The 13,013-nt window shown below is 33.3% G+C and overlaps 1 protein-coding gene across 1 annotated transcript; it reads left to right on the top strand.

Moving 5' to 3' along the window:
* The first annotated feature begins 236 nt into the window (after positions 1 to 236).
* LOC130716865 (protein MAEA homolog) lies at positions 237 to 4,834 on the top strand. Its single transcript, XM_057566889.1, has 7 exons — positions 237 to 703; positions 990 to 1,184; positions 1,320 to 1,442; positions 1,699 to 1,884; positions 3,559 to 3,692; positions 4,215 to 4,401; positions 4,485 to 4,834. The coding sequence occupies exons 1-7, from the start codon at positions 386 to 388 to the stop codon at positions 4,584 to 4,586; spliced, it is 1,245 nt and encodes a 414-aa protein (XP_057422872.1). The 5' UTR covers positions 237 to 385; the 3' UTR covers positions 4,587 to 4,834.
* The last annotated feature ends 8,179 nt before the right edge of the window (positions 4,835 to 13,013 follow it).

Genomic DNA, 13,013 nt, shown 5'->3' with positions numbered 1-13,013 from the left:
CTGTTTTAATCAACTAAATTCGTACTTCCCCTAAAAAGAAATGAATATTAATTGAAGTGCATTTAAAAAAAGCAATAAATTAGTTAATGTAATGTTCGAGTGTTCCGTTCAGCTACGTCCCGTGTGAGAAGGATTACACTCCAGATTACTTAGCTCATCACGCGGGGAACTCAACGGCGTGTCTGAAAGGACCCCCTCCTTTTGATTCGGCGCCGTTGTACTTGAATGACGTTTGCTATTAATTTTTCTCTTGTAAAAAAAATTATGTTTAGTGTTTAGTTACAATTATCGAAATAATTACATGGAAATAGATTTTGTTTTGTAGGAGCGTATATATATATTCATACAATTGCAATCTGAGATTCTATTTTCCCCTTTCTTCACGATGGAAATGGATTCGCTTCCGAATGGCAACAACACCACCGGAACCCCGATCGCCGCCGGCGCCGGCGCCAATCCCACGGCTCCTCCGTCGTCAAACCTCCCTCAATTGACAGAGTCTCTGAAGTTGGAGCATCAGTTCCTGAGGGTCCCTTTTGAGCACTACAAGAAGACCATCCGCGCCAATCACCGCGCCGTAGAGAAAGAGATGTCCGCTGTTATCTCCGGCGTCACCGATGCCGCCGCCGCTGACTTTTCCCCCGATGACGCCGTCAACCACCTTAACTCTCTTGTCTCCCGCCTGCAAGGGCTCAAAAGGAAGGTAACCAACTGCTGACCTAAATCTTGAATTGTTCACGAAGCACACACGGTTACAGTATTGGAAATTATTTGAATTTTGTGTTTCTATTTGGTTGTTCAATTTGATTAGTTTAAGCCCAATTTTTCTTGGTTTCAAATTCTGTGGATAATTTGATTCTTTACCAAATACACTGACTTTGTTTTAGTTGTAATATAGTTACTGTTAGGACTTATGATCTTTAGCATGCTTGATGATCATTAACTGTTGTGCTATTAATGATCATGGTTGTAATTGTGAAAATGTTAAGTTGGAGGAAGGAAGTCTGGCAGAGCATTTGCAAGCTCAGAAGTGTCGAGCCCGTATCGATCATTTAGAGTCTGCTGATGCAGACAATCTGTCAGAATGGAATAACACTCGCTTGAAGCGGATTCTTGTTGATTACATGTTGAGGATGTCATATTATGACACTGCACAGAAACTCGCCGAATGCAACAACTTGCAGGTAATTAATATAGTGTTCCTCTGTGGATGCTGGCAATGCGCTGCTCTTTGTGATTCTTCTCCATGTGATAAGTTGCAATCTGCTTTTTGTGCCACTTTGATTTTAACAGTAGTATTATTCATCTTTGTGCATCAGGATCTTGTTGATATTGATGTGTTCCAAGAAGCAAAAAAGGTTATTGATGCTTTGCAAAATAAGGATGTTGCACCTGCCCTAGCATGGTGTGCTGATAACAAACCAAGGCTGAAGAAGTCTAAGGTTCATAATGCCATTTGAACTTATTAATAATTGCTGCACCGTACCTGCAACTTATTGAAAACAAAAGAAACGAAAAGAATGGTCTAAGTCTAAGTCTGGTTCAAAATTGAAAAGAAAAGAAAAACTAATGGCCTAATGCTAATATCCTCTGGTACCGTTAGGTTTTGTCATGTGATGTTATTATTAGTAACAAAAGCATCATTAGGAATCGAACCATATTTACTATTGTTAATTTAGAGTTGGTTAATGGCAACAGAGCAAATTGGAGTTCCAGTTGAGACTTCAAGAGTTCATAGAATTGGTAAGAGCTGAGAACAACTTGAGAGCCGTCGCATATGCTAGGAAATATCTTGCGCCATGGGGAGCCACCCACATGAAAGAATTGCAGCGAGTCCTCGCAACACTAGCTTTTAGAAGAGATACTGAATGTGCCACTTATAAGGTGAGCATGCCTAGTGTTTGTGTGTTTTTGTGCATTAGTGATACTGGTGACTCTTTGATTTTGTTATTTATTTTAGTGCAACAAGTTAGAACGTGTGTATATCTATAGTTGTTAGAATTGTGCATTAAAGATTTGATTTATGATTTATGCCCTTTTTCCTATCATTTGTTGAATCACAGTTGGCTTTGAATTTTGCCTGTATTGCACAAATCAGTGCAAATTTTTCCATCAATGCGGATGGTCCTGCCATCGGGTATCAACCCAACAAATTTTATTTTTATTTTTTGCTTTTTTCCTCCCACCAATCCTCATCTGAGAATTGGAAAGGAAAGAGTGACATGCAGTGTTAAATAAAAGGGGCATTACATTTTGTACCATGCTGCTTGCTCTGTTTTTCTTTCGGAAGGGGGGATGCCTACTTGTTCACATTTGCAGACCTGTCACTAAACTTACACTGTTTGCTTCTTCGTGTACTGGATGCACATTTTATTCTTCTGGTTTTGGGTGTTCACAGTCACTCTCAAATGGTTTGAAGTTCTGATTTTAAAACATTTGTGACATGATTCATGATGATTTTAGAAATATTAATATAAAACCATTCATGTGTCTAAAAGAAACATGAATTAATATATATTGTTTTTTTTTTGTGTGGATGGAATTATGGTACTTATTGAGTTTATTATTTCCTTAGTGGCATCTAATATTTAAATGTTTATTTGAGTTTTTTTAGTATTGTATTCAGATTTGGCTTCACTAACGTGAGAGAGGGCCGACTTTGAAGGATAAAGTGCAAAATTATAATTGTTGATCGGAAAAATCAATGGTTGAAATTTGTAAAATTTCACAGTTAGCATATATGTATATGTATTTAGTCACAATCTCGAAAGTGTACATTATTCTCTAAAGAGCACCCATTTCTTTAGAGGAGTCCAAACCATTTTGTTCACGTTTTTGGTGTGGAGTGATGTATATTTGAGTTTTTTTATTTATTGATGCTTTTCTAAAAAGCTGGACAAATAATGTTTTTTTTTAGGTAGACACATGATTCTTGATATGCTTTACGATTTGTTAACTAGTTTGTATCAACAACAGAAAAATTTGGAGGTGGAAGATTCTGTGGTTTTTATTTTGAAATTTTGTAGAATTATGAACTTCTTTTTGAAGAGCGTGTAATTCTTAAAAGTATCTGTAGTTTTCTTACAGAAAAAAAAAGGAATAAAAAGGAATATGCTAATGGCTCTATCTAATTGATATGAACTGTGACTGTTTCATGATGTTTTCTAGTTGTTAATACTTGTAAATGACAAACCTAGGGCTGAGTTTAGCAGTAAATTGTAATATATCCTACATGTTTTAATAATCATCGTGGCTTGTATCATACATTATGCACCTCTTACCCATTTTTCACGGTCAAGCAAAATTCTTACTTTGTTGATTAAGAAAGAAACAAGAACAATTATTCGTGTGAATTTTGATTTTTTCCTATCATTTATTGAACAAAATCTTTATGCTTATTTTATTTCCATTGAAGTTTTATCATCAACATGATAATGGTGCGTCTTGATACTTTTTTTCTGTGCTGGACTTTTTGCTTGATATTATATTTTCTATTATTAGGGACCTACCATTTCAGCAGAGAATTATTTGCAATTTCTTTTGCATAACATTTTACAGGTCTTATTTGAAGCTAAGCAATGGGATTATCTAGTTGACCAGTTCAAACAGGAGTTCTGCAAGTTGTATGGCATGACATTAGAGCCATTGCTCAATATCTATCTGCAAGCTGGCCTGTCTGCTCTCAAGACTCCGTATCCCTTAACAACTTGAACTGTAGACTATCATCTGCTAGTACAGTGTTTTAAGCTAAATACCCTATCCTTTGGGGATTGCCATGCTTCATCTCTCTTGCATGCATATGACTGACCCCTGCCCCACACACACAAAAATGAAAATCTTAAAACCACTTGGACTCTCCTCAATGGGTTGTCTTGGTATCTTAAAATCCTCCATATTTAACAGTTCCAAGACATTCATCATATGATATTTCATTTTACATTTGGCAATGCTAACCTTGTCTTTTGACCCTTTATGTAGCAATTCATGATATTCGTAGTAGTTTATTTTATGGTACAGCTACTACAGTATACAAATCATATTTTTCTTTGGTGACTAAGGTACACTTGATTTTTATATGGTAGTTCTCAAGTTCTTACTGATATGTTATTAGCATTCCTACAATTTTTCCTTGGTATGGCTCCTGCCACCTCAGTGCTTCTCATTTTCATCTTTATGCTAATGAGTATACATTAATGTTCCTTGACTTGATAAAGATATTGTTACGAGGACGATTGCACAAAAGAGGACCCTCTATCGCAGGAGGCTTTCCGCACACTAGCCTTGCCATTACCATATTCAAAGCAGCATCACTCAAAGCTTGTCTGCTACATAACAAAGGAGCTAATGGACACTGAGAACCCACCACAAGTCTTGCCCAACGGATATGTCTACAGCACTAAGGTCCCTGCTATTCTAAATGTTCTACTATATATATATGCCTATAAAGTATTAGGCTAAGTTCATGTTTTATTGATTTTTTGCAGGCTCTTGAAGAGATGGCTAAGAAGAATAATGGTAGAATCATCTGCCCTAGGTCAGGTGTAGAGTGCAACTACGGGGATCTGATGAAGGCATATATTTCATGAGTCTGCGTACTTGGGCTTGATTACTGATTGAAAATGTTCCATACATTTACTTGCTTTCCATGTTGACTTGTACATATGTAAGATGTTTAAAGTGTCACTGAGATATGACTTAAATGTGTGCATACACTGATTTTTTTTCCCCACTGGATGAACTTCTCTGTCATGCGACAATAGTTTTTTCCCCACTGAAAATGGATAACACCTTGGAATGAATGAATTCCATCAATGGAAGTACGTTCCTTTTGTTATTATGGTGTAGTGTAGCTTGCGTGTTTCACTTGAAAGGTTTTTTCTTAAATATATGTCTAATATCAATAATTTGTTTTCATACAAGTATTTTGCGTTGAAACTTAAATGAAGGAATTTTCATTTTTAATTTTGTGAAGGGTACCGGAATCAAAGTCACAACTCGGAGGTTAGTGGATGAAAATAGAGCGAGTCTTAAATAACAGATAAATGTGGTATGGCTCAAAAATGAAATCGTGCATGCTGAAATGCTTTTTCTTTATTGGATTGTAATTGAAAATTGCAAACGTTAACGGACCCTAAATAATACCCGCAAACAAATAAACTAGAATTGCACAAACCATTTATTGGAAATTATATCTTCATCTTGTTTACAAGAAGCAGAAATATTATTCAATTTTGTTGTATATGTGAAGCATTTAGTAACAGGGAAATTTAAAATCTTTAAATTTATTCCAGCTCCTCCCTTCATCAAAGCTGTGAAACAAACCAAATTTTGTCACACTCCAATAAATCTTCTGATTTGTTCCTTCAAATTTAGGATCATAGGCAGCGAAGTCGAGGCAACGGTGGGAGGTTTTAATTTGACATTGTTTAGGACTTAAATTGTCTAATTTTGTGAAAACATCTCCTACACCAATTTCAGTCCAACCTTCGCCATTGTAATTTAAAGACATTGGGGAGGCAATGGGCATATTGTTCTTAATGGAAACGAAGAGTAGGTTGATTTTTGACTCATTAAACGGAAGACTTGGGGGAGCTGGAGTTTCATAACCTTTGACAGAATCTGCATCCACTGAGTCATTGAACAAACACACAATAAAAAGAAACAATACAATAGCATGAATTAGAGAAGACATCCTGTTTGATATTTGATTTTTCTATTTTCTCTCTTGGCACTCATATGACTTATATATACTAGGTTTGGTATGGTCTTGATGTAACATATGTTAGGTGCTCATTGGTTGAAATTTATTTATTATTTATCTAAAGATATCTTACGAGTCAACTAAAAAAATAAAAATTTCAACAATATTTTATATTATATAAAGAAGATGTTTTAAAGCTTGTCTGACCAAAATAAATGTATTCGGCAAATCATCAAATGTATTGCGAAATATGACAAATGTATTTAAGGATAATTATTAATTAAATATTATTTGAGTTACTTTGTTTGAAAATTTAATTTATTTTTTAAATTTATATTAGTAGTTTTTTGTTATATTTGACTTTGAAAATTATTAATATATTCAAAGATAATTTTAATTAATTCTTTCCGATGTGGAAAAAAAAGATAATTTTAATTAATTATTATTTTGGTTAAAGAAAATTAAAATCACATAATGATACTTTATAATAATAAATACTATTACTTTGACCGTGTGATGCACATCAAGACTTTTTTTGTTTCAGATTTGGAAAAAAAAATTTAGCTGTTTTTTTTTTTACATTTGAAAGATAAACTGCACCCGTCAATAATCGATCTTTGAACCTCCTCTACTCAATTCATGTTCCCCAGCTCCTACCACTTGAGCTAAATGATTTTTAGCTGTTTAAAAACAATAGATTAGTTTCTAGAGATAAAAAAAAACGTCTTTCCGCTGTACCAAAAAAAGAGATAAAGAAAACATAAGTTGAAATTTTGTTATAAAAAAATGTTAATTGTTAATAATATTAGAAAATTAGTCATTTTTTAGGGTTCGAATCCTGAACCTTTCATTCTTTATCCCATCCAATCTTTATATATGTACCATAATTCTTACCACTTAAGCTAACCCTCGACGAAGTTGAATTGTGTTTGCTAACATTAACTAAAATCACGTTATATTTTCCCTCTTGTCATGATAGTCTTTCATGATAAACTCATTAAAGTAGCTTTCCAAATAATATGATATCTGCTTTTTTTTCTAAGTAACTATTTTAACAAAAACTGAAACAAATATGTTAAATTTTAAAAAATAAATTTGTAATTAAAAAATGAATTCTAAGTTAAAAAATGGACTCGGCGAGCTCCCCAGAGGGCCTCGTCCAGGTCGCCCGCCTTGGGGTGATCACGCAAGATCAGAGTTGGGCCTCCCTCGCGAGGCCCAATAAGGATAGTTAGCTCACAAGGCCTAGCCCTAGCCTATAAACATGAAGCTGTTACCACATGTAAGAGACTATTAGCTCATTTATCAATAAGAGACTCTAAATTCAGTTACTCTCTTTCTAAGCGGTTATTTTCTCTCTTTAGGCAATTACACATTCATCTCCCTAGATTCTCTCTTATGACAATCCCTTTACTATATGTACTATACTCTATCTCTATGTTATTGGCTGAAACAAAAAATAAACACACTCTTAATTAAGATAGTTTCTATACGGATTGGCTTTGAATAATTTATAACATGTTAAAATAAAAATTCTCAAATATGACATCAACGCAAGAGCATCAAACATGCATCCAGCGAGTCGTTATCTCAAATAATATACCAAAACAATATTAGTTTCTTTTCGAATTTGTAGTCGTTTAATTTTAGAAAAAAAAAAATTAAGCATCTTCAAAAAGTGAAGTGAACGTGTTTTCTGTCTTGTTTCTCATTTTTATGAAAATAGAAAATGATCAAAGTAAACGGACCCTAAATATATACCAACAAACAAAGAAACTAGAACTAGATAAACCATTTATTGGAAATTATATCTTCATCTTGTTTACAAGAAGCAGAAATACTATTTATTAATTTAATTAAGCTGTATAAGTGAAGCACTTGTTAACAAGGATATTTCCATTCTTTCTTTCTATCCCAACTCCTCCCTTCATCAAAGCTGTGATACAAACCCTCGAGTCTAAATTTCCAATAAATCTTATGATTGATTCCCTCAAAGCTAGGATCATAGATAGAGAAATTGATGCAATGTTCAGCACTAATCAATTGACCTTGTTTAGGTTTTAAATTGTCTAGTCTTGTGAAAACCTTTCCTTCTTCAATATCAGTCCAACCTTCGCCATTGTAATTGAAAGCCACTGGACTTGAGCCAATGGGCAAATCGTTCTGAATGGAAATGTAAAGCAAGTTGATATTTGACTCATTTGATGGAAGGCGTAAGGGAGCTGGAGTTTCACAACCTTTGATAGAATTTGCAACCGTTGAGTCATTAAATAAACACGCAATAAAAAGAGACAATAGAATAGTAGTATGAATTAGAGAAGACATCATGTTTGATATTGATATTTCTATTTTCTCTCTTGGCACCCACATGAACAATATATACTAAATTTGGATAGTTTTGATGTAACATATGTTAGGTGCTCATTGGTCGACATTTATTTATTATTTATATATAAATATATTTCGAGTCAACTAAAAAATATAAATAAGACTGAACAAAATTGCTGAGACCAAAATGTTAATTAATGATCTTATCATATTTATTACTATATTTGACTTCTTATGCCGCTACATTTAATATTGGTGACGAGTAAACATATATTTTCAAATGGAATTTAAAATATCATAATAAATTAAATATGAAAAAAATAAAAATATGCCACTATATTTAATATTGGTGACGAGTGCACATATATTTTTAAATGTAATATTTTTTTGGTACATCGAAAAAATAAATTACACCCGCTATGAATCGATCACAAGACCTCTCCTACACAACTCATATGTCTCAAACTCTTACCACTTAATAAATTAAATATGAAAAAAATAAAAATATGCAGGGAAGAAACTAGAACAACAATATGCATGCACTTTTATTCATATAGGGAACATTGTTAATAAGATTCAGGAACAACTTTGGGTTTCCCAACCTGCCCTTTTATCCCAATTCACTTCATCCCAACTATGATACACACCATCTTTTCTAGCTGACCAAAAGATTTTTTGATGGTCTCCTTCAACTTTAGGATCATACAGATAGAATTTAGCACACACCGGGACGGGGTCCCATATCATAATGCAATCTTTGACATCGAAATTGGTTATTTTAACGAAAGGTTTCCCTGGTTCCAAAAGGTACTGAGTTGCTTGGAAGCTGCTAATGAAGTAAAGTCTATCTGAATCAGGTGACAAATCATTCACAATGGAAAGGAAGAGGATGTTAATGTTGCTGTCATTAAGGCTTTGTTGTTGGTGATCTGGTTGAAAATGGGTAGAATATTGAGTAGTAGTGATGGGTAGTGAATGAGAATTACCAGCAAAACTTGAGCTATTGAAACACACTACAAGGAGAAGAAGCAAGAGGGATACTTGGATGGAAGTTGGCATTTTAATTGTTTTTCTCATCATTGGTATTGTTAATTATTTGTTCTCCCACTTCGCATAGGAGCATCAATTGGCACAATTTTATATGAGTGCATGTGAAGGACAGTTTAGTATTTTTCTTTTATAAAGGCTTAATAGCATTTTTATCCCTAATTTATCACAACTTGATAGTTTTGATCCCTCAAAAAACTTATTAGCTTACAACATCCATCATGCTTACTAATTGTTGCAGTTTTGGTTTTTCTTTAACTTCCATTCAATATTAACGAGTTTTTTTTTCTCAAAAAATTAATTAAGAAAAATAATAAAGCATAAAATTGTTAATTAGAAAACTTAAAACTGTTCTTCAAGCATTGTTTTTAATTTATTTTTTAATTAAAAATCGTTAAATATTGGATAAAAGTTGACGAAAAACCAAAACTACAACAGTTAGTAACGTGAGTGACGTTGTAGGCTAATAAATGTTAAATCGTGATAAGTGAGAGACAGAAAATACTATTAAACCTTTATAATATATTGCTAAAATGGTTTTGCAAAATAACATTTTTAACTTAAACACGCTTGATAAAGAACATTGTTCTCTTCACATATAAAAATACACTTTTACCTATGAGATGTATAAATAAAGTGAATAAAGAGAAATTAAAGATAATGATATATGATGTGATAGAAATTAATAGAAGAGAGGTTGAGAGAAAATGTTAATAAAAATGAGATAAAAGAGAAAATGTAGTATGAATGAATCAATACTTTTTTTTATCAACACAGTGTATTCACTGTCGACAATAGTAATTAATCCGCTCGTTGTAAGTGATCGCACTCATTAGTAGACATGTGAGAACCTCAAAGTTAGAGGGAACTAGATATTATACTCGTGCGTTGTGATGACCCGAGGTTTATTCTATGTTTGGCGAGTCCTTCTTGTTTCTTTCTTTTACCTTTTTAGTCCTTTATTGATTTATTAGTCAAGTTAAGTCCCTTTTTAGTTCATAAATGCATTTGCATTAGTTTAGATTTTTTTAATCTATTTACTTAGTCTTTTTATTAGTTTCTATTAGTTTTAGTTTGGGGTTAATTCTTTTGGTCAGACTTAAACTGAAACTTTGTGAGATTATGAGTGTTGATGAGCTTTTGGGGATTTTTGGTTGCTGGATTGAATGGGGGATTGATGAAATATTCATTAATGAGATATATTCAGGAGTTACATGGTTGTTCTCATAGAGTTCTTGAGATGTTTTTCAGGTTTGATAGACTCTTGATGGCTAATGATGATGGCTGAAGGCAAAGTAATGAGCAATGATAATTGTGGGAAAGGGAGTTACAAAGCTGCTGAAAAAACTGGTGAAGACCACGCATGTGCGTGTTGGAGACCCCGCACATGCGTGGTGGTTCTGTATGAGGAAGGGGCTGGAACGTGAAGACCACGCATGTGCGCCGTTATGGCAACGCACATGCGTGGTAAACAGACTTAAAAGCTGAAAATTGACAGATTGGCCACGCATGTGCGTGGTGGAGACCCCGCACATGCGTGGTGGCAAAATCTAATGCTGCGAATTGTGCGATTTTGAGCGTCTTGCCCACGCATGTGCGTGGTGGAGACCCCGCACATGCGTGGATTACCGCTGGAAACTCTATAAATAGGGATTTTGTTATTTCTTTTAAGGATCTTGTAACTTTTTGAACAAAATTTATAGGTTTAGGTTCTTGGAGCTTGTGGGAGGCTTCTTGGCCCTCTTATTTCAGGTTTTTATTCCTTTAGTTTGCATTATGAATTTCCTAGTCATGCTTGGCTAGTTTCTCTTTGTACTTTGGGTGAAGTGAACCTTAGCTCTGATTATGGTTTAAACTTCTTATTTTCTTATATGAATAAAGTTTCTTTTCCATGTATCTTTTCTCTGAATCAATATTCTCTTGAGTGCATACAAGTGTTTTGCTTTCTTCTTGCACAACGGAAGTTGGTGAGGATTAAGGGACTTGGGATTAGATTGATTTGTTTGTTATCACTTAGGAATAAGGGTAGAAACTTATTGTGTTGGCCTGAATTTATAAACTTCATTCTTCAATTGAATTGACTAGGCACTAAGGCATTAGGTTTGGCAAATGAAATTGAATGATTTACTTGATTAAGGAATTAACAAGTAGAGGTAGAGGCTATAACATCATGGATAAGGATTATGAACTTCATATAAGAATTTGATTTGAGAACCATAATTGGACTAAGTGGAGCTTTGTCCAGAGTACTTCTTTATCTGAATTATAATTCTTGCTCTTCATCACAAGTGTGTTAAACACAACAAACCCTCAAACTTATATTGCTTTCTTTTTCACATTCTGAACACAAAACTCTTAGAAGCAATTGATGAACAACTATCCCTGTGGTTCGACAATCTTTTGTATTACTTCGATCAATCCGTACACTTGCGGAATTGCTATCACGTTGCACGAGTTTACTTACAATATTTTTAACATTATATATAAATTATTATAGTTTAAATAAATAAATAAATATTTTTTAATTATAAATGTAAAAAAACTGTGTTAAGATATTTCAATAAATGTTATTAGGTTTTTTTTATAAATAATTAATATTACTCAAATTTTATTATTGATATTTAATTATTAGCATATAAATGATTTTTAAAAATTTAAAAGATTATGAAAAATTATAAAGTCAATTTGAAATATTTAAATTACGTAAAAAAATGTTAAGTGCTAGTGTCATGAAATAAATTTTAATATCATTTTTTATACTTTTGTTCTGGAAATGAACACTCAAGAATGGTATAAACCTCAAACCCTAATAAAGCAAGAGTCTAGTTATAGCCTAATCCTTTAGAATAAATGTCGAATGATCCTTTGCAATGATCATAAAGTCATCTTTTATAGAGGTTACATGAAACCCTAACTTTGCCACTAATGGGGCTTGTTGGGTCGTACCTCGCTCGGTCCAAATCCCTTACATACATCAACCGCCCCTGGCGCTTGCCCTAAGGGGGTCCCTAATCTCTTAAGTCCTTTCTCTCGCCCCTAGCGAGTTCCTCTCTTTTAGGTCTTGTTCGTCCCTGGGCAAGTTCCTCTAGGGTGTGGAGGGCTCGCCCAATCCAACTTTTTACCAAGAAAGTCATTTGTTGTGACTTGTCAAGGTAAAGAAGAATAAATAAATTTTAAATTTTAGAATTATGATAAGTGAAACATAAAATTTGCTAATTTTTCTCAAAGCCGATAGCCAAGAGACTTATAATCTCTCGATCTTCTACGATCACATTAAATGAATATGCCTCTCACAACGAACATTTATTCAACCTTGACCATTATTATTTTTCTCTATTATGCTTCCTTAAGTGATTTTTTTTCTTACAACAAAAGATGAATATTATTACTAGCAAATGATTCATGAGAACAACCCTTTCATGGATAAGTAATTTTTACTAATATATCATAGAAAACAATTATTATTAGATATTTTTTCAATAATGCACATACATGTTATAGTTAACTTTAAATACATTTTAACGGCGCTTTTTAATTTTAAAACTATTTATCTACATTATTATTAAAAATATTATTTTATTATTAACTAATTTTAATTTTTAATATTTATCAAATGCAAAACTAAAGACAATTTCAGTTTTTCTTTTAACAAAATTAATTTTTAACATTGACAATAATTTTTTTTAGTTTTTAATATGAGAATTATATGGTTTAATGCATTTAATACTCTTTTCTAATGTGTTTAATGCAAAAGCTCAAGTGAGCTTTACATATTTGGCGAGTGCTTATTAATCGACCAAAGAAAATCTTATTCGGCGTAATATCCCAATTGCGAACTCTTCTTGGTCATGGTGTGGTTTGGTTGAAGAGATCACCTTCCATTTGCTGTTTCAATGTTCATTTGCCTGGAAAGTTTGGTCCCTGGTCATGAAGTGGA

Source organism: Lotus japonicus, chromosome 5 (genome assembly GCF_012489685.1).
Source record: "Lotus japonicus ecotype B-129 chromosome 5, LjGifu_v1.2".
Taxonomy (NCBI): Eukaryota; Viridiplantae; Streptophyta; class Magnoliopsida; order Fabales; family Fabaceae; genus Lotus; species Lotus japonicus.
This window is presented reverse-complemented; position numbering and strand designations above follow the sequence as displayed.